At 42.2% G+C, this 27,133-nt stretch overlaps 1 protein-coding gene across 2 annotated transcripts; it reads left to right on the top strand.

Annotated features, from left to right (window-relative positions):
- SEC22C (SEC22 homolog C, vesicle trafficking protein) lies at positions 1 to 26,192 on the top strand. Of its 2 annotated transcripts, none has more exons than XM_027586341.1 (7): positions 1 to 89; positions 14,075 to 14,283; positions 17,733 to 17,896; positions 19,995 to 20,174; positions 22,324 to 22,442; positions 23,663 to 23,728; positions 25,641 to 26,192. In XM_027586341.1, the coding sequence occupies exons 2-7, from the start codon at positions 14,102 to 14,104 to the stop codon at positions 25,839 to 25,841; spliced, it is 912 nt and encodes a 303-aa protein (XP_027442142.1). In that variant the 5' UTR covers positions 1 to 89; positions 14,075 to 14,101; the 3' UTR covers positions 25,842 to 26,192. The 2 variants fall into 2 exon arrangements, with proteins under 2 accessions (XP_027442142.1, XP_027442141.1); XM_027586340.1 differs by lacking the exon at positions 1 to 89 and adding an exon at positions 305 to 439.
- Positions 26,193 to 27,133: the final 941 nt, after the last annotated feature.

Raw genomic sequence — 27,133 nt, 5'->3', positions numbered from 1 at the left:
CTACCCCGGCAGGAATCGAGCTAAGACCGAGAAGTCTCCTGGCACTTCCGGACGTGGGAATTACAGGCTTGGACATCAAACCCACGCGGGTGAGGGCCAGGAGATGGGAAGAAAATTGGGAGGCGCGCGCGCCTCTGCCACACCCCCTTGGCATTTGGGTCGCAGCGCTTTAAGAACCCGCTCATTCAGGACTCCTCCGGGACCGGGCGGGGAAAGCGCTCCAGGATTGGTCGGTTCGGGTGCGGGGGTCGCTTAGCAGCAGCGAATGGGAAATTCAAGACTTGCGCATGCGTACCATCGCCTACCTGCGCCTGGGCCGCCAGTGACCTGGGCCGGGTCCGCCCGGTGGGCCAAGGTTGCAGAGGAGGCGGCGGGTGGTACGGCGGCGAGGCGGCGCGACGGGCGGGGGCCGACTCCCGGAGGCCGCCGTCGGGGCGAGGTGAGGGCTCGCGGGCAGAGGCGGGCGCCGCGGCCCGTTAGCCGAAAGCAGGCGGGGTCGGGTGTGGCGCAGGGCGGGCCAGGAGATGGAGGCGGCCCCGGGCCCGCCCCGCCCTCAGGCCCGGCTTAGCCCCTCCCAGCTTCGTGGGGCTTCCCGGAGTCATCTGTCCCCCTTTCTTCCCCCCGGCTGCTCTCCAGACTCGCGGAATAACCGAGGCGCGCGCCTGCAGGAACCCTAAGCTGACAGATGCGCGTCGAGCGCTGCTCCCAGTGGGAAGAGAAGGGGTGTGTCCAAATGAGAGAGGGGGCGTTCATTTCCTTGATTATCCACGAAGCCCCTGTCGAGTACTGTTTAATTTTGGTAGCATACTTTCCTTAGCCTGCCGAAATTATACGACTTGGGTTACCCAATACTGGGTGCATTGGACCAGCTTTTCCGAACATCAGGTGTAGGAGGTGATGGACATTTGTGTCCATGATAGGCTTACATTTAGACCTCCAGAGCCAGAAGGATAAAAGCACTCCGGGGAAAATTAGGTTTTTAGAAATCAGAGCCACAAAAGAATATTCTCAGTGGCGAAAAGTAATTGGTAAAATTTGTTACATGATCAGAACAAACAAACAAAAAAAAGCTCAGACTGATGGGTAAAATAATCTTAATTAAATTTTACAAAGGAGTTCATCCTGATAAAGGTAATTTTAGTAAAATTAAAATGTAAATAATTGGAAATGGATTAATATTAGTAAATAGAATTAAATTGATATCATAGAGTTTGCTCTTGAAAATACATTTTAGACAATACATTTTAGACAATGATTGTTATAGCTCTAAGTGTTAATGTTTACAACACAGAAGACATCTTGGAGTCAGAAAGTTTTATTCTTAGACGGAGCCTCAGAAACCAGCTGCATCCAAAAGGTGATTGATGGTCAGAGAGGAAAACTGACTTATTCCAAGTAACACAATGAGTAAGGAGCAATTGTAACAAGTGTAACCCTAGGCCTCTGTTCCTCCTATTAACAGGTCTCTGACTAGTTGAGTAGTAATGTTCTAGGAGAAATAGAATAGCTGTAATCCCAAAGATTGGATTTAGAGAGGCAGAATAAAGTGAAAAAGTTACATAGGCTTTTGAATATTTTGAGTAAGGGAAGTTTGGGTTTGAATCCTGATCTATCACTTATGTCTTTGGAGCTACAGTTTTCCCACCTGTCCAGTGTAGATTATGTCTTCCTTGTAGATAGTTATGAGCATTAAATAACATTATCAGTTTAAAAGTTCCTATCACAGTGTCTCGCATGTAATATTAGCTGCTATCAAGTTCAGTCCCCTACTCTTCTTAACTCCTATCAAAGAGTTGACCTCTTACCCGCCCCCACCCCGCCCGCCACACAAACACTATCCCCAGCCAACATGGAACAAAGGAGCCTGAGTGATCTACAAATTGGGTAACCAGTTTTCAAGTCTTGTGGCTGAAGATTAATTCAGTAAGGGTGACATAACTCAGTATTGTTTTCTGTATTGTATATTGGAGGAGTGGATAATATGCCTTATGGTGAAGACTTTTTTGAATATTTGAGTGCCAAGTGAAACTTGTTTTGCTTGTTTATGTTACTCTTTTGCAAGGCCTGGTCATGGCCTGGTCATTTAATGCTGTTTTTCTCTCATGTTTTCTTTCTCTCTCTCTTTTGGAGGGAGGAGGGGGAGGAGTATATGTGGTAGGGATTGGGGGGAGGAAAAAAACCAGTAGGAACAAGTGGCCTCCAGGTAGGCACAAAGTCTTTGCTGGTAGAGTAGGGATAATCTATGACATGAGCAGTTTATAAATAGATGCTGAGAAGAGGATTTAGGAAATGGGGGAGGCAGATTAAGATATAATTTTTATAAAGCCTAATAGTAACTTGGGTGCTATATATTTGATTACTAATTCAGTTTCTACTTTAAAAAAATTCTATTTATATAAATTTTTTTTTTTCTCTCCAAGTAGAAATGTATTGTGGAACAGTGCTCAAAATATAGATCAGAATATGGCAAGATCTGCAAACCCACATTTCTTGTCTCAGTGGGCAAAAATAAGGCAGCTCTTAGGTCATTCATTCATTTGCTTAACAGTTTTTACTGAGGCCTTCCTCATGTGTGCCAGGCATGGTGTCAGGTTATAAGGCCTGCTGGCCTGTAGAAGGAGCTGGGAAGACCTGGAAGACAGACTAGAGTCTCTGTGTGGGTACTCTGAGGGTGCTTTTGTCCTTGTATAATTGATAAGATTTTTTTCTATAATTGTGGCACGATTTTCCAGATTTATACTACTTCTTGTTTTTTAAACTGAATACTAGTTATCTGCAAACAGCTTTTATTTTAATTAATTCTGAGATTAGAGCACCTTCCAGTTTGGAAATGTCATGGTTATGGAGCTGCTCACCATAAAACATGTTTTTCAACATTCAAGCACAAATCATTGAAACTACAGTTAATTAGGGGCGCCTGGGTGGCTCAGTCATTGGGTGTCTGCCTTCGGCTCAGGTCATGATCCCAGGGTCCTGGGATCGAGCCCCACATCGGGCTCCCTGCTCGGCAGGAAGCCTGCTTCTCCCTCTCCCGCTCCCCCTGCTTGTGTTCCCTCTCTCACTATGTCAAATAAATGAATAAAATCTTAAAAAAAAAAAAAAAGAAACTACAGTTAATTAGCAGAAAAGATTAGTGGTCTACTTATAGAGATATTTAAAAGTGACACAAACATAAAAAGCAGGTAGGAGCATCATTTAAGTAAGTGTTATAAAGACCTTAAGTTAATACTTTTTTCTTCAAATTTTATTTAAAAGTAATTATAAGAAGTTGCCAAGATAGTATAGAGAGGTCCCATATACCCTTTACCTAGTTTCCCCCATTGGTTACACTTTACATAATAAGTATAGTACAATGTCAAATCTAGGAAATTAACATCGATATAAAGTCTATATAGTTCCATGCCATTTTACCACATGTGTAGGTTCCTGTAACCACCATCACAGTCAGGATACAAAATTGTTGCATCACCACAAAAATCTTCCTCTTGTTCTCCTTTCTAGTCACACCCATTCCCCTCCTCCCCACCATCCCCACCTCTTGGCAACCACTAATCATTTCTCCATCTCTAATTTTGTCATTTTGAGAATGTTACATAAAAGGATTCCTATGGTACATGACCTTTTGAGATTGGGTTTTTTTCCTTCAACACAGTGCTTTTGAGATCCATCCCAGTTGTTTTGAGTTTCAGTAGTTCCTTTCTTTTTACTGCTGAGTAGTATTCCATGATATGAATGTACTGTTGTTTTTTTTAACCATTCACTATTTGTAGGATATTTGGTTGTTTCCAGTTCTTGGCTGTTATAAATAAAGCTGTTAAGAACAGTTGTACACAAGTTTTCGTGTGGACATAAATTTTCATTTCTGAGATAAATGCCCAGGAGTGTGATTGATAGATCATATGTTAATTGCATGTTTAGTTTTATAAAGACACTGCCGAACTACTTTCTCCCATTTTATAGTCTTACCAGTAATGTATGAGAGAGCCAGCCGGTTCCTTTGCATGCCTTTCCAGCATTTGATATTTTCACTTTAAAAAATTTTAGCTGTTCTCATAGGTATGTGGTATTGTCTCATTGTGATCTTAAGTTACTTTTCCCTTAATTGCTCTTGATGCTGAACATCTTTTCATGTGCTTATTTGCCGTCCATGTATTCTTTTTGGTGAAATGTCTGTTCATGTACTTTGCCCATTTTCTAATTGGATTGTTTTTTTACTGTTGAGTTTTGAGAGTTCTTTATAAATTCCAGTTATGTAGATATCTATATATCAGATATGTGGTTTATAAAATATTTTCTCCCAGTCTCTGGACTGTCCTTTCATCCTTTTCACATGAGGTTTTGCAGATTGAATATTTCTAATTTTGACGAACTCCAATTTACTGATTTTTCTTTTATGGATTATGCTTTTGGTATCATGTCTAAGAACTCTTCTCCAAGTCCTGAAGATTTTCTCTTATATTTTCTTCCATTTTGATAGTCTTACTTTTTAGATTTACATTTATGACACATTTTGAATTGAGTTTTATGTAAGGTGTGAGGTTTAGGTCAGGAATTTTTTTTTTCCTATAGATATCCATTGCTTCAGCACCAACTATTGAAAAAACTATACTCCCTCCATTGAATTGCTTTTGCACCATTGTCAAAAATCATTTGGCTGTACTTCTGTAGGTCTATTTCCATGTTCTCTATTCTGTTCTCTTGATCTTTGGGTCTATTCCTCTGCCAATAGCACACAATCTTGACTAGTGTAGCTATATGATAAGTCTTGAAATAGGATAGCATGGTTCCTTCCACTTTATTCTTTTTCAATGTTGTTTTAGCTATTTTAGTTTCTTTGCCTTCCCACATAAATTTTAGAATAGTTTTATCTATCTCTGCAAACTGTCATTCTGATATTTTTATAGGAAGTGCATTAAACCCATGTATCAATTTGGGGCAGAATTAACATCTTTATTATGTTGAGTCATCCAATCCATGATCATGGTATATTTCCTCATTTATTTAAGACTTCTTTAATTTCTTTCAGCAGTGTTTTGTAGTTTTCAGCATAGAAGCCCTGTGGATTTGTACCTAAGTATTTTATTTTAAAAATTATAGCTTCATTGAGATTTTTTTTGGTGTGATTGTAAATGGTATTTTATTTTTAATTTTGGTTTCTGTGTGTTCTTGCTAGTTTATAGAAATACAGTTGATTTTTGTATGTTGATTTTATGTCTTACAACCTTTTTGAACTTATTAGTTCTAGGAGGTGTTTTGGTAGGCTCCTCAGGATTTTTCATGTAGATTGTTATGTCGTCTGCAAATAGGAGTAGTTTTGTTTCTTCCTTTTGTATCTGTGTGCCTTTATTTCTGTTTCTTGCCTTACTGCACTGGGTAGAATTTTCAGTAATGTGTTTAATAGTAGCTGTGAGCCACAGAAAAATAGACTCCAAATGGTTGAAAAACCTAAACGTGAGACAGGAGTCCATCAAAATCCTAAAGGAGAACACAGGCAGCAACCTCTTCCACCTCAGCCACAGCAACTTCTTCCTAGAAACATCGCCAAAGGCAAGGGAAGCCAGGGCAAAAATGAACTATTGGGATTTCATCAAGATAAAAAGCTTTTGCACAGCAAAAGAAACAGTCCACAAAACCAAAAGACAACCGACAGAATGGGAGAAAATATGTGCAAATGACATATCAGATAAAGGGCTAGGATCCAAAATCTATAAAGAACTTATCAAACTCAACACCCAAAGAACAAATAATCCAATCAAGAAATGGGCAGAAGACACGAACAGACATTTTTCCAAAGAAGACATCCAAATGACCAACAGACACATGAAAAAGTGCTCAACATCGCTCGGCATCAGGGAAATCCAAATCAAAACCTCAGTGAGATACCACCTCACCACCTGTCAGAACGGCTAAAATTAACAAGTCAGGAAACGACAGATGTTGGCGGGGATGTGGAGAAAGGGGAACCCTCCTACACTGTTGGTGGGAATGCAAGCTGGTGCAGCCACTCTGGAAAACAGTATGGAGTCTCCTCAAACAGTTGAAAATAGAGCTACCGTACGATCCAGCAATTGCACTACTGGGTATTTACCCCAAAGATACAAATGTAGGGATCCGAAGGGGTACGTGCACCCCAATGTTTATAGCAGCAATGTCCACAATAGCCAAACTGTGGAAAGAGCCAAGATGTCCATCGACGGCTGAATGGATAAAGAAGAAGTGGTATATATACACAATGGAATATTATGCAGCCATCAAAAGGAATGAGATCTTGCCATTGCAATGACGTGGATGGAACTGGAGGGTGTTATGCTGAGTGAAATAAGTCAGTCAGAGAAAGACATGTATCATATGATCTCACTGATATGAGGAATTCTTAATCTCAGGAAAGAAACTGAGTGTTGCTGGAGTGGTGGGGGGTGGGAGGGATTGGGTGGCTGGGTGATAGACATTGGGGAGGGTATGTGCTATGGTGAGCATTGTGAATTGTACAAGACCGATGAATCACAGACCTGTACTTCTGAAACAAATAATGCAATATATGTTAAGGAAAAAAAAAGAAGATAGCAGGAGGGGAAGAATGAAGGGGAGTAAGTTGGAGGGGGAGACAAACCATGAGAGACGATGGACTCTGAAAAACAAACTGAGGGTTCTAGAGGGGAGAGGGGTGGGGGGATGGGTTAGCCTAGTGATGGGTATTAAAGAGGGCACATTCTGCGTGGAGCACTGGGTGTTATGCACAAACTGAATCATGGAACACTACATCAAAAACTAATGATGTAATGTATGGTGATTAACATAACAATAAATTATTTAAAAAAATAGTAGCTGTGAGCACAAACATCATCGTTCCTGATTTTAGAGGGAAAGCATTCAGTCTTTATTAAGTATGATGTTAGTTGTGGGCTTTTTGTAGATGTTCTTCACCTAGTTGAGGAAGTTCACCTCTATTCCTGTTTTGCTGAAGGTTTTATCATGAAGGGGTGTTGAATCTTGTCAGATGCCCTTTCTGTATTAATTAATATCATTGTGTGATTTCTTTTTAGCCTGTTAATATAATGGATTATAGTGATTGATTTTACTATATTAAGCCAGCCTTGCATCCTTGGAATAAATCTCACTTGGTTATGGTGTCTAATTCTCTTTATTATATTGCTGAATTCTGGTTGCTAATATTTTGTTAAGGATTTTCACATACAAGTTCATGAGGATTAATGGTCTATAGTTTTCTGGGTTTAACATCAGGGTAATATTAGCTTCATAAAAAGAATTTGGAATTGCTTCCTCTTTTATTTTTTGGAAGAGATTGTGCAGAATTGGTATTCATTCTTTTTTAATTTTTTACATGTTCAATAGAATCCTCCAGTGAAATCATCTGGGCTTGGAGATTTCAGGAGTTTTAAAATTACAAATGAAAATTTCTTAATAGGAAATTTGGTTATAAGATTGTTTAAATTATCTATTTCATCTTGGGTGAATTGTGGTAGTTAGTGCTTTTTGAGGAATTGACTATCTCATCTACATTGTCAGATTTATGGATGTAGAGTTGTTTATAGTATTCCCTTATTATTTTTCTAATATTAGCATTTGGTGCTATAAATTTCCCTCTTAGCACGACTTTAGCTATGTCCCACAAATTTTGATATGTTTTCCTTTTTATTTTAGTGTATTTTTAAATTTCCTTTGAGATTTCCTTTTTGACTCGTGGGTTATTTAAAAACGTGTTGTTTAATTTTTAAGTGTTTGGAGGTTTTTAATACCTCTCTATTATTACTTTTTAGACTGATTACATTGTGGTCCCAGATCACACTCTGTATGCATTTTGATGGGTATTAAGGAGGACACATATTGCATGGAGCACTGGGTATTATACGCAAACAATGAATCATGGACTATTACATCAAAAACTAACAATGTACTGTATGGTGACTAACATAACATAATAAAAAATATATTAAAAAATTAAAAAAAACAAAAATTTATTGAGGTTTCAGGTGTTATATTCCAAATATTTAAAGTAAATTTCTTCTTAAAGTGTGAAAAAAAATTTATTGAGGTTTGTTTTATGGCCCACATCTATCTTGCTGTATGTTCTGTGGGTTCTTGAAAGGAACTCAATTGTTGGATGGAGCATTCTATAAGTGTTGATTACATACTTTGGTTGATAGTGTTGTTGAGATCTTCTGTATCTTTGCTGGTTTTCTATAGAGTTTTGAGAGAGTAATGTTGAAGTTTTCAACTGTAATTGTGGATTTGTCTATTTCTCCTTTCACTTTATCAGTTTTGCTTCACCTATTTTACATCTCTGGTGCATATACATTTGGTTTTGTCTTCTTGGTAGATTCTTTTATTGTTATGTAATGTCCTCCATATTTGGAATTTGCTTTGAAGTCTGCTTTATCTGATATTAATATAGCTCATTCTTTTTTTTATTATTTGAGAGAGAGAGAGCGAGAACATGGGCAGGGGCAGGGGTAGAGGGAGAGGGAGAGAGAATCCTCAAGCAGACTCCCTGCTGAGCACAGAGCCCAGTGCAGGCCTTGATCCCAAAACCCTGAGATCCTGGCCTGAGCTGAAATCAAGAGTCAGATGCTTAACTGAACTGAGCCATCCAGGTGCCCCACTCTTTCTTTTGATTAATGTTTGCATGGTATATTTTTTTCTATTCATTTACTTTCAGTCTACCTATATTTTTATATTTGGAGTGAATTTCTTACAGAAAGTAAGTGATTGGGTCATGTCTTTTATCTACTCTGTCCATTTCTGTCTTTAATTGTATATTTAGACCATTTACATTTGATGTAATCATTGCTATAATAGAACTTAAGTATGCTCTTTTATTTTTTGTTTTCTGTTTATTGTTTTTTGATTCTGTGTTCTTTTTTCCTGCATCACTGTGAATAATTCAAATGTCTTTCAGAATTCCATTTTTATTTATGTATAGTGTTTTTGAGTGTATCTCTTTGTATAGCTTTTTCAGTGGTTGCTCTAGTATACAGCTGTGTACATATGCATACTTATATATGCATGTATGTACATCTATGTTTGTGCATATTTATGACTTACAGTCTCCTGGAGTCAGCATTTTACCATTTCAAATGAAGCATAGAAACTTTACCTCCCTTTATATTTCTGTACCCTCCCCATTTATAATTGTCTTAACAATTTCCTCTACATTGAGAGCATCAGAAATGGTATAGTTATTGCTTCAGTCATCAAACATAATATACAAAACTTATGAGGATAGTCTCTTGTATTTTCCCATGTTTTTATTCTTTCTGTGGTGTTTTCTTTTGTCCCAAGATTCCTTCTTTTATTATTTCCTTTCTGTTTGGAGAACTTCCTTTAGCCATTTTCTTAGAGCAGGTGTGCTGGCAACAAATTCTTTTAGTGTTCCTCATCTAAATATGTTTTAATTTTCCTTTCACTCTTGAAGGGTATTTTTGCTGAAAATACAGAATTCTGGCTTGGCAGTTCTTTTAGCACTTGAGAAATATGTTTTCTTTGGGCCTCCATGGTTTCTGTGAGAAATTTGCTGTCATTTGAATTGCTTTTCCCCACTCTGTGTTATTTCTTGCTGCTTTCAAATTTTTTTCTGTCTTTAGTTTTATTAAATTTGACTGTTATATTTGTTGGCGTGGATTTCTTTGGGTTTATCCTTTCTGGGATTTATTCTGCTTTTTGAATCTGTTGGCTTATGTCTTCTGTCAAATTTGGGAAGTTTGCAGACATTTCTTTGAATACTTTTTCAGTCCTGCCCTCTTTCTCCTCTGCTCCAGGGACATGTGTGTTAGATAATTTGTTATAGTCCCACAGTCCCTGAAGCTCTGTATAATATTTTTCTATCTAATTTCTCTCAGATTGTTCAAATTAAATAATTTTTATGTTCTGTCTTCATGTTTACTGATTTGAATCATTCTTCTGGCCCCTCCATTTTGCTGTTGAGCTCATCTGTTGAATTTTTTACTTCAGTTATTGTATTTTTTAAATTCTAAAATTTCCATTTGGTTCTTTATATCTTCTATTTCTTTGCTGTGACTTTTAATTTTTCATTTGTTTCAAGTGTGTTTATAATTGCTCATTGAAGCATTTTTATGATAGTTACTTAAAAGTCTGTCATCTTGGTGTTAGCATCCGTTGATGGTCTCTCTCTTTTTTTTTAAAGATTTTATTTATTTATTTGAGAGAGAGAATGAGATAGAGAGAGAGAACATGAGAGGGGGGAGGGTCCGAGGGAGAAGCAGACTCACTGCTGAGTAGGGAGCCCGATGCAGGACTCGATCCTGGGACTCCAGGATCATGACCTGAGCTGAAGGCAGTTGCTTAACCAACTGAGCCACCCAGGCGTCCTGATGGTCTCTTCTTATTCAAGTTGAGATTTTCCTCATTCTTAGTATGGCCAGCGAATTTTGATTGAAACCTGGACATTTTGGGCATTATGTTACGAGACTCTGGATCTTATTTAGATCTGTTTTAGTTGGCCTTTGTGTTAGCGGGGGGGTGGCAGTACTATCTCATTACTGCCAAGTGGGAGTAAAAGTTCAGGTTTCCCCACTGGGCCTCTTTTTGGCCCCTTGAAGGCAAGGGGCTGCTCGTTAGTGCTGGGCAGAGATAGGAATTTTGTCTCCTTAATGATACAGTGGGAGAGGTTGGCTCTTTGCTGCTTGTAGCTCCCTGCCTGGTCTTCTCTGACACCCCAGCAGCATGGAGAGTTGGGGGGGGTACACCTCATTACTGCCAGGCAAGAGTAGAAGTCTGGGCTCTTAATTCAGCCTTTGTTGTGGGTATATGATCGCTACAGGTTTTTCTGTGGTATTTGACTAGGGTGGAATGCTTTTGTCTAAAACTTTTCTATTTTGCTAGGCTGCACGCACCTTTCCTGCTTCTTTGGCTGGAGAAAGAAGACCTTTTTTTCATTATTGGGGCTTTTTTTCCCTTCTTCTTCTTTTTTTGTCTACATTCATTGGCATTTTTGAGTTGCCAGCTTCTCTAGCACCAAGACCAGGATATATGAGGCAAAAAGAAAACTGAGCAAGCTCACAGCTCTGACATTCCTCAGTTCCCAAAGTCCCTAGCCAGTCTGCCTTTTTCTCTCCACCTTTCAGATGTTTATTTATGTCTCTTTTATATATAATGTCCATGGTTTTTAGTACTATTTGTGGGAGTAGGAAAAAGTACTTAAACTCCACCTTTCCAGAAGCAGAAGTCCCCAGTTCATCCTTTTTCGAGCAGTAGTCAGATCTCTTTTTCAAGTATAGACCATCTCATTCATAATCTGAGTTTGCAAACACCAGATCCCTACAGTACGCAAAGCTCTTACCAGGCCCTGTGAAGACAAAGAGATGAGACTCTCCCTATTTGTATTAACATTTTTTCATCTTGTGGGATACAGAGTACATTTCACAGAGGAAAAAAATGCTGTTGTCTCTGTTCTCAGACACTACCACAGCAATGTGTAAAGTCCCTCCACTCCTCAGGAAGCTGCCGTCCTGTACACTCACACACTCATACATGTACACAAACACAGGTTACACTTAATATCACAGTGTCCCCTTCATTTAAGCACCATAAAAATTTTAAAGTGTCTTAAGTGGATGTGGGTTTTACTAGTTTGCAATACTAGGAACTTGATAGAACTGACAAATGCTTTTATTTAACTTGAATGCTGTTGTCTGAGGAGAAGTGGGTTTCATCACCGAAAGGATCAATGGGTGAAATAAAGAGCCTGGAGGGAATGTTTGGGTCCTTGAGAGAGTGGTAGAACTGGTTCTTAGATTACTATCACTTGGAAAGGTCACTGTTTCCCTTTTTACTGGTTTAAATCAATACCTGGCACATAGTAGATGTTCTATAAAAATAGCACTAGAGAGGATATTTGGGGGTTGACAGTTGGAAGAGCATAGAATTTACTCAGCCCGCTAGAAAGTACCTTTCTTATTTTGCCTTGGGGTGTTTCTGTCCTGTCTGACTCTCCTGGTATCTCATTGATTCATTCTCTCTCTCTCTCCTTTTTTTGGGGGGGTGCGGGGGGGCAGTACTCAGTGTCTAAATCTTGGCCTAGCATTCTTGTTGAACTTGTTCTTTCTTAGCAAGTAGTGTTCTCAGAAACATCTTCATTACAGGTATTCTTAAACACTTCTGTACCAGCGTTGCAGAACGGCTATACCTTGCATTCACTGAAGTAACACTGTTCTCAAGATAGCAAGCAAGTTGTGGTTCTTGTTTCGCCCCTAAGCCTTAGTCTCACGTTGATCTTATAGTCTTCCCCTGTCTTTATCAGGGCTTTGTGCCTGTAAATCTTTAAAAAATTATTTCTAAATTGAATATTTCAAACATTCACAAAAGTCTAAGAAGGTAATGAGATTAAGCCTCCGTACACCCAAGCGCTGATGACCTCTTGGGTGCTGGAGGTCTCAGCATGGGCCAAGCAGCTGGGGTACAGCCCACAAGGCCTTCTGGCAGTTGGCCAGGCCCTGCCAGCAGTGCTGGGAACTTAGCAATTTTGTGTGTGGAGGTATTTTTCCTGGGCCTTTTCACATTTTTACTCCTCTATAGAAAGTGTAGGGAGATGGGACAAATGGACTTTGTAGAATCTGTTGGCTAGTAGACTAAGTTTTCTTTTTGCCTTCTCTTGTTTTTATACCACTGCAATCTCTTCATGGGTAAAATGGGAATCATTATTCGTTTATCCATTCTAGATGTGGTCTTTATTCTTAGAACTTACACTTAGGTAATAGAAACGATAAAAGTAAAACAGAGAACAGAGAGATAGGCTCTCTGAGAATTTAGAGGAGGTAGAAGTACTTCCGGCTAGACAAGTCTGGGAAGGTTTCACGGAAAGGGTGGATGGGAGACAGTCCTTGATGTGGATTTGGATATGGGGAGACCAGAGGAGTAGCAGACATGGGCCAAAGAATGCATCAAGGCACAGAGGTGAAGAGAAAAGTGTCCATCATAGGGGTTCCCCTTTCCTCCTGCTCATAGGAAATGAGAGGTCAAATGAGGTTCCATCTTTGGAATTCTTTGAAAGAAACGTCCACCAGTGTATGTACCTATTAACAGCCTGTCAAGTAGAGGACCTCACAAACCCAGTCTGTGAAACAGGATGTGTGGGTGCATGGAAAGACCCATTAAAGCCGCAGTGGCCGCCTCACTAATCCCTGGTGGCAGGGCTACCACGGCCTACATGTGTAGGTTATGCCCTGGGCCCGCACCTGCAGAGTTAACGGATGGGGCTAAACCCAGCCAGTCTCTGCCAGCGGAACTGGTCCAGGCTGTTTCCACCCTGAGAAGCACCTTGTTCTGATTTGCCGAGGGCACCATGAGGGCTCAGAATCTGTTTCCTTTTGTTTCTTACTGGTGCCCACATATCATGGCCAAATATTTAGGATCTCACTGTCATATAATTTGCTAAATGACTTCCTTTAGCCATCTGTAGGGACTCAGTCATCATTTTGAAGACTGGCATGGTATCAAACATTTGCAGAAATTCAGGAGGACATACCCTACTCTCTCAGTTCCATGTTTGCCTTCTGTTCTCCCTGCCACCAACTCAGGTTGGATGCTCAAGAATCCCTCCACCACAGGTGAGGATAAGACAACAAAGCTGCTCAACACCTGCCTTCCCCGGGTGACCTGAAATGTACAGGGCACTGGACCCCACCCCCACCCCTACCCCCCGGCTTCAGGGTCAGGTGCTTTCTGTCCCTTTGGGGCCATCTTGCTACCTGTGTCCTGGCAACCCCTTGTCGTTCCTGTTGCTCCTGAGCCTTTCTGGCACAGCTTCCTTGCTTCTCTATTCCTTTCTCCCTCATCCTGATTGGTTTCATTCTGGAAGGGGAGAGATTCGTTAGAGAGAAGGAAAAGGAGGATTACAGGTAAGGAAGAGACAGGAAGGAAAACAAAGGAGGAAGATAGGGAGCAACATAGCAGTAGAGGCCAGGAAAGTTATAATACAGGCAACATTTGCAGTTCCAGTGGGGGTGAAGGTGAAACCACCAGAGCGACATTTCGGGTGCAGGGACGTCTCTGTCACCATCATCTGCCCTCAGTAACAAGATGGCCTTGCTTTCCTCAGGTGTCCTCATGACTTCCCCTGCAGACCATGTCTATGATCCTTTTTGCCTGTGTGGTGAGGGTGAGGGATGGACTGCCCCTCTCGGCCTCCACTGACTTCTACCACACCCAGGATTTTCTGGAATGCCGGAGACGGCTCAAGACTTTAGCCTTGCAACTGGCCCAGTACCCAGGTCGAGGTTCTGCCGAAGGACGTGACTTCAATATACAGTAAGCAAGCATGTTCACTTTTCCAGACCATCTGCAAACTTTGGTTTACTTTTAACCATATATTGGGGTAATGTTAGGCTGATCACGTTGCGTGTTACGAGTGGGTAGGCTGTCAGACAGTGGTCTGGAGGTGGTGTGTATTTACAGCCATAGAATCAAGGGAGCATGATTATCCTACCCTTGCATGGAGCATGCCGCTCCATCTCCTGCCCTTCTGTCAGTGGAGTGCTCGGGAGCATCAGGAGACCTGGGTTCAATCAGTTTTCATGCCTTTAGTTTGGTAGTTTATTCTGCCTTAGATGGAGAGGGGGAGAGTCCAGATTATAACATCAGGGAGGGAAAAGAATGAGAGTGGGAAAGCCAGGAAAATAAAAGACTTATGGTTCTTGCCTTAGGTTTTGCTTTTTAAATTTTTCACCTTTTTAAAAATATTTTAAAAATTTAAAACTTTTCTCATTATGTAACAGGAGCAGGGGAGTGAATAATGAGCACAGGGAGGTCCCTCTGCTGAAGGAACTTAAAGTCTCATGAGGGAACAAGAGCGATAATGTAACTGAATATAATACAGTAGGGAAAATGCTGCAGCAGAAGCAGGAATCAAGTGGTTCCAATAATCCTAGTAATAATGGCTAGTGTTGTTGAGTGTTTTCTATATGGCAGGCACTACCCTAAGCTCTTTATTGACTTGTGAGGTGGGTAATAGTATTCTCCCTGTTTTCCAGAGGAGGAAAGTGAGGTTAAGGGACTTAGCTGAGGTTGTCCTGTTAGTACGTGGTATGGCCAAGATCTGAATGCAGGCAGCTGGGCCCCAAGGGCTGCTCCTCATGTGTTATATCATTTCTTATTCTAGGACTTAGAGCAAGAAGCCTTTCTACAGGAGGGATCAGGGGCTAGGCGGGGTTTGAAATCTCAAAATGGCTTGTCCTAGACTTTTACATCTTTGTTTTCCATTATTTAGGCCCTCACTTACCAAGTCCCCCCTGCTCCCCTTGAACAGTACATTTTTAGCTGGCCTGATAAGGTGGAGTCCTTTTAGGGGATTTCAGCCTCAGAATCAGAAAAACCAAAGGAAAAGTCCAGGCTTCACTCCAGGCCTGGTGGTGTGGTCGGGCAAGGAGGGACCAGCCTGAAGGGGGCGGCAGGAGGTGAGCACGTGCAGCTGTCACCCTGTGGCATGGGCTCTGGGTGCTCAGGAGCGAAAACCGAGCTGCATCTGCCTGCATTTGTGGCTCCTGTCTCTGGGTGCCTGAAACCACCTTCCTCCGTGTCCCTTCCTCATTATGCTCAGATTATCTAACATCCTATGGGGACTTGGTGCTGAACTGCAAATAGGAAAACTTTTCTCTGATAAGAAAAAAAAAGAGGTCTGTGACTTCAAATGACATTCTGGGTGCTTCAGTAGTTTTTTGAAAACTGGAATGTAAAATGTTCTATTCATTTGTATTTTGGATTAAATGGTCACCATTATTTTTCACAGATGAAACAGGCTTTTTTTTTTTTTCCATACAGGTAAGCAGTACTATAGCTTATTTTATAGTTAAGGAGTTGAAATACTTTCCCACAGCTACCATTAACAAATTACAACAACAGGAATTTATTCTCTCACAGTTCTGGAGGCTAGAAGTCTGAAATCAAGGTGGCGGCAGGGCCATGCTCTCTTGGAGGCTCTAAGGAAGACCCTTCCTGTGCCTCTCTACTACCTTCTAGTGGTTGCTGGCAGTCCTTCCGTGTCCTGTAAAAGAGTCACTCCAGTCTCTGCCTTCTTGATTACGTGGCCTTCTAACCTCTGTCTCTAATGAAATTTCACACCGGTCACTGGATGGAGCTACTCTAATCCATTATAACCTTATTTTATCTTGATTGTATCTGCAAAGACTCATTTCCAAGTAAGGTCATAGTCACAGGCACTGGGAGTTAGGACTTCAACATATCTTTTTGGGAGACACAAGTCAGCGCACAAATAGGGGTCCTCTTTCCAACAGAAATACCCATCCTAGAAAGACTTAACCCCTTCTGGAAAGTTCCTCATATAAGGAGGAAGTTATTCTTTTTTTTTTTAATTGACAAAATTTTTATATAGAGACTTCCAATTATAAAAAGATGATAAAACAATACAACCTAAAAACTCTTTGCCAGAAACATCCTGAAATGTGGGTAAATGTCTATGAAAAAGTGTTTTAAATGTGTAGCTGAGCTTGAAAGAGAGAATTCCCAAGGTGCCAGAAATGAAGGGGAACAGAATATCAGGGTGCTGAGTGTGTGAGCTGACCCTGAGGCTCCTGGGTAACCAGTCATAAACTTAGGACTTGAGTTTCAGCATGCAGAAAGGGAGAGGCCTTTGGCTTATGTCGGGTGAGGTGTTGGAACAAGAGCCACGCTTGAAGAAGGCATTCTTGTCAGGCAACAGCCCTGGTGGCATGGTGATAGGTGAGAAATAGCTGCCCACCGGTACAGGAGTTGCCCATCTTTATTTGGCTTTGGATAGGAAGGAAAAACAAAGTCTCATCTAAGACATTGAAACCCTGCTTCTGTGGCTCATGTAGGATTGGAGTTTAAGTTTATATTCCCCCACGGTCTAGGAATTCCTAAACCAAGGTTCAGTGATCGGTATTGGTTCCAGACTGATGACACTCCTGGAGTAGCTGGCCAAAGCAAATGGAAAACCACTCTGGAAGGAGTGTGCCACAACTCAGTCCTTGAGAGATTCTTACAGAGAAAAAAAGCTCCACACTGGTGCCCTCTCACCAAAAATTACAGAACACCAAAGGAGCTCTCCTACAAAGAGTGGGAGTCAGTAGACACCACAGAGAGAACTCGAGTCCCCAGAACCTGAAATGATAGCACGACAGTCTGGAAAGTAGTAGAAGAAGGAGAAAACCCTGCATCAGTTTTATGAGACCAGAATAACCCAGTACCACAACCAGATGGAGACAGTGCAAGAAAGGAAAATGATAGGCCAGTCTTACTTTGCGTAGACACAAAAGTCCTAAATGAAACATTAGCAGACTAACTCTAGCAGTTGCGTGTATGTGAATATGTACAAACTACCCCACCCCCCCACCGCCAAGAAGACTTTATTTCAGGATGCCGGGATGATTGAACATTAGAAAGCTATCAATGTCGATTAAAGAAGAAAAATAGTTTGCTCTATAGATGCAGAGAGGTCTGAGGCTACCTCTCCCTAGTGGAACATGCATCCCCCATGCAGGAATCAAGAAGAGTGATCACACACTGTCAGTGGCAAATTACTGCTCTCTAGTTTAGAGGAAGGACCAGCAGGGCGCTGTGCCAGGTAAGCCCAGCTGAAGAGACAATATACGTGCAGCAAATAGCTACAGGGCTGTTCAAGGCCAGGCAAGTGCAGGGCGCAGACCTGGTTGTGTCTGAGTGTGGGGTGGGAATACAGGGGTCTGCTCCCTGCTAATGCGGATGTTGCCCTTTTTTTTCAGTTTTTCTTCTTTGCGGGATGTGGCTTGCATGGCTATCTGCTCCCGCCAGTGTCCAGTGGCCATGGCCTTCAGCTTCCTGGAGACCCTGTGGTGGGAATTCACAGCTTCCTACGACACCACCTGTATTGGCCTAGCCTCCAGGCCATACGCCTTTCTCGAGTTTGGTTTGTAACCTTCTGTCTTCTATATTGCTCTCTTACAGCATTGTATGTGTTGAACTGATGGTTTAGATTTGGCTTTGACCATCAGGGAAAACCCCTGGAGGTGCTATGACATGTCACTGGAGATCTGCCTGGTACCCTGAGATTTCACAGTGATTGAAGTGGCCTGGAAGCTTCAAGCTTTAGCACTGTCTTCCCATCTCCTGGGAAGAGAATTTGAACGAGGGGCCTGAGGCAGGGTTGGGGAATGGTGAAACCCATCTCAGTTATCCACCATAATCCCCTGAAGCAGGGGTCAGCAAACTGTGGTCCGAGGACCGGCTGCATATTTTTGTAAATAAAGTGGAAGGCAGCTACACTCATTCACTTACGGGTCATCTGTGGCCGCTTTGTCCCTCGCCAGCAGAGTTGAGCAGTTGTGACAAAGACCATACAGGGTCTAGAAGCTGAAAATATTGACTACGTGGCACTTTAAGAGGATTTGCCACCCCTGCTCTAGAGCAGTGCTACTCAGCGGGTGGTAGGTGAGCTTGTTCCTCTATCGTGAGGTAGGTACCGAAAGTGAGAATAAGAAGTGTTTAGAAATTCATACAGTAATTTGACATTCCTGCAGTCTTGTTTTTTTAAAAAGATTTTATTTATTCATTTGAGACACAGAGATACAGAGAGAGAGAACATGAGCAGTGGGAGAGGCAGAGGGAGAGGGAGAAGCAGGCTCCCCACTGAGCCAGGAACCCGACACGGGGCTCGATCCCAGGACCCTGGAATCATGACCCAAGCCGAAGGCAGACATCCAACCATCTGAGCCACCCAGGCGCCCCACCTCCAGTCTTTTTAGTGCATTTTATCAAAGTATCAGTCTGCAACCATTTGGAAATAAGAAAAACTGGCCCTTGGCTCAGAGGTCTGAGAAATACTGCTCTGGAAGAGGATAGTTTTTTCCTAGGCGTTCCCAGAGAGGCCTCGTAGAGGCTTGATAATTACAGTGTATGCTCTGTTTTTCTCAGGTGAGTCATGTCATCCTGAGCTCTTGGGAGAACAGGAGTTGAGGTGGGAGTTGGGGGGCCTTCTGTGGCCTCTGTGTAGGCAGCTGCCATCTCTGTGATGCTCTTGAACGAGGGGCTGGCCACAGTTGGTGGATGCAGAGAAGTGTTGCCACATGTGCTTTCTGGAGCTCCTGCCAGAGCCCTCAGACTCCCTCATGGGACCCACCGGCTGCTGCATTCCTTTGTCACCCAAGAGGTGCTGGGGAAGTCCCTGGCACGCAGGCCTCTGCCTGGTAGACCTGTGACACAGACAGAAGGTTCTCCCCAAGTCTCCCTGTGAGGCCTGGTTCACTGGTGCTCTCAGCCCCACTTCTTCCTGCAAAGAGGGCAGGCTGGCCCCGGACAGACCACAGCTGTGGTGTCCCTTGGCTGTCAGTCCATTAGCAGCTGTGGACTGTTCTTCTCCCCCCTCGGTTCTGCATGTGCCTTCCTTCTCAAGTGCCGTGCTTGATCTGACAGCAGACCCTGCCCCAGCATCATGCGTGCTCCCTACTGAGTGAGAGGAGAATATAGTAGTAGCGATTCTAGGTATGCATTATGCATCATTTTGCTTTGCCAATATGTATGAAACTCTACTTCAAATACTTATTAAAACTTGGTAATAGATTAATACTTTAAAATATATAATCTTAGTTTACATAATATATTCACATTTATTTGTAATTTTTTTCTCACATGCCTTTTTTTAGGGTAATTAGTTCAAGAATAACTCTCTCCCCTTTTTAAGCTTTGAAACAGTCGGTGAATTGCCCTGGATTGTACTACCAGTAGTGGCTGAGCTAAGACTCAAGCCCCTATCCCTTGACTCCCTCATCGCTGAGGTTCTGGAAAGCATTGTTGCCTTCTCCATGGACACTCATGTTTTAAGTATTATGCACTGAAGAAATCGATGAGACCAGTAATGACGCATAGTAATCATTTGACCTTTAGGTATATCTCGATACTCTGGCTGACCTACTAGCTTGCTTACAAATGTAAACTTCATTTTGCACAGATTGTTCTATGATATCCATTTTGATGCAGCCGCTTAACTTGGGTTGCTCTCTTTTTTGCAGACAGTATCATTCAGAACGTGAAGTGGCATTTTAACCATGTAAGTTCCATTCAGATGGAGAGCAGCTTGGAAAAAATTCAGGAGGAACTGGAGTTCCAGCCTCCAGTGGTTCTCACTCTGGAGGACACGGATGTGGCAAATGGGCTAATGAACGGTCACACACAGATACACTTGGAGCCTGGTAAGTGGTTTGCTGTGCCCTGGTGTTGATGAAGATGAGGTGACATTAGGTATTTCAAATGGACAGTGACTTTTTTTTTTTCCAATCAGGGAGGTGTTTTGGGGGGTGGGTGTATAAAATATGTGGGAAAATATATGGACTGATCCTGTTTCCAGGTGACTGTTACAAAACACTTGACTGTTATGATAGTTGACTGGGGGAGGGGGCAACTCATGATGACATTCAGAAGAGTGACTAGGTAGGTTGTTTTCTTAACCAGGATGATATTTACAAGTTTAAACATAAAGGATGTCACTTCCTTGGATTTGTACATGCTCTCTCTCTCTCTCTCTCCTCTCTATTTTTCCCTTTGACAGTGAATCCTTATCTCATCTTATCACTTAGTGCAACATTGCAAATCTCCTCTGAGACACCCCTGTCCCCCTTGACGGAGGGAGGGAAGGGCTGTGGGGATGTGAGTAGGCAGGGCCAGAGCTGCAGCTTCTAGTGCTCTCACTGTCTGCTTCCCCGTGAGCCCGGGGGACGTCCCTCTGTCCCTGTGGATTTCCAAGCTGAGTGCCTTGGCATCCCGTGACGCAGTGTGGCATTAACACCATTAGCCACTCAATACCTAGCACGTAACAAAGCATGATTTTTTTTTTTTTTTGCATTCCTTGTTACAGTTACACACAATTAAACCAATTTTTAATTAAAGTGGATATTTACATTCTAAACATTCTGTAGTGGTGTAAGAACTGAATCCTTCTTTGAGAGATAGAGTTGTCTACACTGTAACAGTCTAACTATTTTAACAGTTTTTATTCTAAACTCATTGCTTGACCTTTAAAAGTGGTGTATTAAAAATGTTCACATTTTTGGCTTACCTTTGTGTTTTGATTTAATCTGTTTCAACCAATACATTCCTGGATTGGCTCTTATGCCAGTCAGTAAGTTGTCATTGATACTGGGAATGGACTTAACTTTTGTAGAAGGAAGACTGGGTATTTGAGCCCCAAACTTCCTCTTTTGCCTTATGTAAAGATGGGGTAACTTTGTAACATGTGTTTTGTGTTTTAACCACTTAGACAAGAGAAGCAAAATCCAGAAAATGTCAACTTGCTTATCTTTCTAGGACATTTTACTGTGGTTTGACTCACCCTATTGTCCCGAGGCTAGAATCTTTACAGGTAGCATGTTCTGTTCTAACAGGAACTTTGATAGCTCAATGGAGACTAACACACTAACAATAGGCATCAGTTGGGTTGTGGCTAGATATTTGTATGTGTGTGCGTGTGTGCGTGCGTGTGTGCGTGTGTGTGTGGGGGAAATGTAGGACAAGAAAGGATGATTTTAAAAGATCCCAGTAAGAGAATGGGGGTGGGGGAGAGTCACCATTTAATTGTGTGACCCGGAATCAGTCTTAGCAGGTATCTTTGAAGAGAGAATGATCATTTGTTCTAGAGTTCCAGAAACAGCTTATAGCTCAAATAATCAGTGTTTCCCTCCTCTTCCCAATTATTTTAGAATTTAAGAAACTGCATGTGCTGCAAATTGCTTTAGAAGCACAGGAGACATTGAATACTGTCCTTGTTTAGAAGTTGAGAGTTGAAGTATATGATAGAAATGCTGTCAGAATTTGACAACCCATTTACAAGTAAAGCCATAAATTGCTTTAAATCAGGATTTCTCAATCTAAGCTGTATTGACATTTTGTACTGTGTAATCCCTCGCTGTGAGGGGCTGTCTTGCGCATTGTAGGATGCTGAAGCCTTCATGGCCTGTACCCACTAGATGACAGTAACACCCTGTCCACGGTGTTGACAACCCAAAATGTCTTCCAGGCGTTGCCAGATATCCACTGAGGGGCTAATCGCCCCCGGCTGAGAACCACTGCTTTAGATAGAAAGAAAATCAGGCCTTGAAAAACCTGTGCTTACTCAGGGAAGGACCTCTTTCTCGAAGAACTCACTTCGGATTCCCAGTTCCATTCTGTCCTTCATTTCTTGCCTTTTATGCTCTCTAACAGCAGCTGCTTTTAATTAATACGTTTGTAATTCTGTGTTTAACATACTGAGCCTATCATTAGTGGAGGTCTAGTTAATGTCTTTGTTTATTTTTCTTTCATATAGAAATTATTTTAACTAGACACTTATTTTTTTTAATTGTGAAGCTCCTAATTTCCGAATGGAACCAGTGACAGCCCTGGGTGTCCTCTCACTTATTCTCAACATCATGTGTGCTGCTCTGAATCTCATCCGTGGGATTCACCTCGCAGAACATTCTTTACAGGTAACCTTTTTTATTATAGTTTAAACGGAAGGACCTATGATGGAAGAAACTGGTGGGGATACACTTTACTTACAAGGTTATTATGCACAAAGATTTCAAAAATTTTTAATTAAAATACGATTTTTATAGTCAAGTTTATTCTTTATAGTGGGTTGAACAAATACGAGACTTGCTCTTTTGTATCTGTTGTCCTCAGAAGCCAGAGTGGCCTGCTGGGGGAGCTGGTGAGAAATAGCGTGCTACGGGGGCATCCTTGGGGCCCCAGGAGTCACTGCAGGGGCCCGATTGCTCAAGAGCAAATTTGACTCTCAGACTTTGAGGTTCAGGCTGTGTCCCCCTGGAAAAAGTTGCCACCTACTCTGATTTTTATCATGCAGATGCCACCTTTCCTGTGTCTTTGTCAGAGAACTGTAGCACCAGGAAGCTGACTTGCCAGTCTGCTCCAATCAAAGCAACTTTCTATTTCAGTGCTTTTAAAATAATTTTTTTTCCAAATTTTCAAGTATTTAAAACACTTTTAAAAAGTACAGAATCAGGGATGCCTGGGTGGCTCAGTCGGTTAAAAAGTACAGAATCATTGTGGGCATAAACAGATAGATACTACTTTTAAAAAATAGAGCCCTAATGCTCACAGCCGTGACTGTGGTAGCCAAAGTCCGAAGCACAGCTGAGGCTGAGTCTCAGGAGACTAATGTAGGCTGACCTGTGTGGAGAGTGGCAGCAGTGACCGCCTGTCACCACATCCTGTCTTTAGCCAATGTGTGCTGTGGTTCCCACTCCTATTTTTTATGATTATTCATGCCCAGATACTTACCAAGCGTCTGTACACACTAGAACAGGTGCCTGGCCAACAAGATGGTAAAGCAGAGTGTGGTGACATCACTAAGGAGGTAGCGGTGCCTGGAGGTGGGCAGAATTAGGGAAAGCTGAGTGCTGACAGATGAGTAGGATTTTGAGAGGTAGTGGCGTTGGGGGGCAGTCCAGTTTGGGGGCTTAGCACAGACGCACAGGGACATGAGGGTGCGTGGTGTGTCCAGGCTGTTGAAAACAGTTGCATGCCAGCCCTTGTTCTGGTAAATAAACAGGGACTTATGTCTCCTCCAGCCAGCGATTTTGTAGTGTCAGCCATACCAGAGCGAGTGAGGTGCGAAGGGCTTCATGTCCTAGTGTTTCCATTCATCTGAATATTCCTTTTCTTGTGTTTCTTATCTTTGTTTTAGGTTGTCCATGAGGAAATTGGAAATATTCTGGCTTTTCTTATTCCTTTTGTAGCCTGTATTTTCCAGGTGGGTGAAACATTAACATTTCGGTGAGTGGGTTGAACCCCGTGGTCCTATTTTGTTCTTCTGTTGGAACCATCAGCAAGTTTCTAGATGTGATTTTGTTCCACCAAGGCATGTTATGGACAATACCAGGTCCTTCCTGGAAGGACCCTAGGCCCATCCTGCCCAGCTGTCTCATTTTACAGAGGAAGAACATTGCGCTCAGAAAAGGAAAGCCACTTGCCCTAGGCCACAGAGCCTTTGACAATGGCTGAACAGAAGCCGGGAATTTGGATTCGACTCCCAAGAAGGGAGGGATGAGCTTGCTGTGGGGATTGGGTTGCGCCTGACTAATGTGAAGCAGTGTCTTACTTATTGTCAGGGCAGTCCAGGTATAGAAACGTCTTTCTGCAGAAGTAACAACTACTTATATGTGCTTTTTTTTTTTCCTTAAACCGGGACTAGGTTAAAAAAATTTTTTTAAAGATTTTATTTATTTATTTGAGAGAGGGAGAGAGAGAGAGAGAGAGAACATGAGCAGGGGGGAGGGGCAGAAGGAGAAGCAGACTCCCCGCTGAGCAGGGAGCCCCACACGGGGCTTGATCCCAGGATCCTGAGATGATGACCTGAGCCGAAGGGAGACGCCCAACCAACTGAGCCACCCAGGTGCCCCCCCCCCCCAAAATTGTTTTTAATAGTAATGCCATCTGACTCAAATCTGTCCTTAGGAGGTGAGATAACATTACAACATTAATAGCGGGCTTTGATTATTTAGTTATTTTCAAGTAAACTTCATACTTAAGGGGTGGAGTAAAATGGAGCTTTTGAATCTCCTAGAGGCAGAGTTAATTCTACTAGAAAAACCTGACTGTAATTTTCTTTCCTCATCCTCCACACAAAGGCTAGGACTTTAGTACTTTCTCTACATTCTTAAGCTTTTTTATTTTTTTTTCCCCTTTCAGCTAAAATTTCTGTTCTCAGGACACTTCCTCTCTCTTCCACATCTCTCCTAGAATGGTCTGTTTTTTAAGAATGACATAATTGTGTCAAAAGAAATTTTCAACCCAGGACTGAAAAGGCACTCATTTTTGAGAAATCAAGTCTCCGGAACCTTGGGTGTTGCCATTTGAGGTGCCCAAAGCCTGCATTTCAGGGCTGTGGGGTGCTTACCCCTCGGCCTTTGTTCCCTCAACTGCATTCATGTACTTGGATAGCTCTTTCAATGGGGACCTCTCTCCCACCCACTGGAGCTTGAGCCTTTGTTGAATTGCTCTGGGTTTTGGGAACGTGCTTCTTGGTTTTTTTCAACATTGAACCAAAAAGCTGCTTTTTACCTTTTGCAGAACAGGAATGGCCTCTTTTCTGTGTGATAGCCCTATACAAAATACCGGTCGCTCTCCCGGCTGTGAGACTTTCCCTGTGTCAGAGATGTTTTTGAAGACATGATAAGGGGCATGGTTGGGGAACAGTGGTCCCTGATGTAGTCGTAACTCAGGAAAAACGAATGATAAAAGCATGGCTCTTTTCTCTGGCTTTCGTGCCTGTCACATGACTCCCCTGAAGGAAGAATCCAGTTGGAGGCCAGTCAGCGTTGTTGGGGTGTCTTGGCCTGGCTCCCTTCCCTTTACCTGCATCTCTTCTTTCTCCACAGCCCCCAGCTGGGGCATTTCTGTCTGTACTTTTTAAACGTGTTAAAGAGTGTCGTGTCCTCATTCATCCTGTGACATCTATTTCACTTTTCTTCTCTCTTCTGAATCTCCACTTTCACCTGGTGATTACCAGCAGCTTACCAGCTTACCCAGTGCGTCCAGGCTCCATTGTAATGAATTCGGTTTAATAAGCTAATGTGCGTGCAGGTGCGAGACGTGAATCTTACGTCCGACCCATGGCCATTTCCTCATCTCTGACTGGACTGCCTCTTACGGTGTCATTTCAGTGTTATTTGTACCTGTTCTACAGTCCAGCCAGGACTATGAAGGTGGTGTTCCTGCTGCTCTTTATCTGCCTGGGCAACATGTACCTGCACGGGCTGCGGAACGTCTGGCAAATCCTCTTCCACATAGCGGTGGCTTTTCTGTCCTCGTATCAGATCCTGACCAGGCAGCTTCAGGAGAAGCAGTCTGACTGCGGAGTTTGAAGGCGACACTGTATGACGAACGGATCCTTTGGCTTTCTCAGGAGGGTCATCTCTGTTTCCCTTCTGGCTTCTCGACTTCACCTCAAGTTTCCACCCTTGAAGTTCCCTTCAACCAAACCAGGCCGAGCCCGAGAAAGTGGGGGATTTTTAACAGGTGCAGTGGAAGGCAGGAGGTGGCTTGAGACCCAGGCCCGGTTTTGTGCTGAGCGTTACGGCCAAATCTCCAGGTCTGCACCTCTCCTTAGGTGAGGATCTGGGGGCTCACTCCCAGGGAGCATTATTGGAAGATCAGAACGGAATTGTTTTGGTCTTTAAATTGAATGATGCAATAAACCACGAGATTCAATAACACTAGTTTTAGTAGCTGGCAGTTGTCTCTGAGGAACCTTACTTTAAAACCCGTATCAGCTTTTCAGTCTAAATGTGACTTGGTTAGTTTTTTGTAGAGGGTCAATACAGGGTGAATTAAAGATTTTAAAATATGGCTCAGAAATATAAGCTAGATAAATTTTGTTTACATTTTTTGATAACTTAGGTCCAATATGATACCTTTAGAGTATTTAAATGTATTTTGGATATAAATTGTGAACTTATCTTCATTAAGGGAAAGGACAAACTTGAGCTGAGAAAATGGTTAAGAAATCTGAATTTATTTAATTTATATATAACATTTTATGGTGGTGGGGCTGCGTGGGTACAGAAATGTTTTTTATTTATTTGCAGGGTATATCTGAGTATTTTAAAAATTGAGTGACCAGTGCTACTGGATCCTAACTTATGAGCATGAGCATGAGCTTATAAACCTGAGAATTTCAGGATTCTTTGCAGTGGGCCACAGACCGGAGTAGGTGAATCACATAGTGGCACTTTACAGATGCAGGTGGTATTGAAAAAAAAAAACTATTGTCATCAGCCATGTACATGGCAGCCGAGTGCCTGTCATTTTAATGATGATCAATGCCTGACCCTGTGTGCCTGTTCCCAGAAGCACTCCCAAATTAATTACTCCTTGACACCTTTCCCAGTCATCATAATTAGATCGAGGGCCTCATTTTTTTTTTTTGAAGGCCTCATTCTTTATGAACAGGAGTTAAGTAGGTGTTAACTTTTTTAAAGCTTCATAAAGATATAATTAACCCTGTGCTCTGCAAAGTTACTTTTCTTGTCTCATTGTCAAAATAGTTGATTGGTCACAGCTTTCCGAAATGGGGCTCTAAATAAGATCGCTTAGATCTCCAGAAATTTCAGCCTGGGTTGTCCAGTACCATTCAGGAGGCCATTTTGGGAGCTTG

Source organism: Zalophus californianus, chromosome 1 (genome assembly GCF_009762305.2).
Source record: "Zalophus californianus isolate mZalCal1 chromosome 1, mZalCal1.pri.v2, whole genome shotgun sequence".
NCBI lineage: Eukaryota > Metazoa > Chordata > Mammalia > Carnivora > Otariidae > Zalophus > Zalophus californianus.
This window is presented reverse-complemented; position numbering and strand designations above follow the sequence as displayed.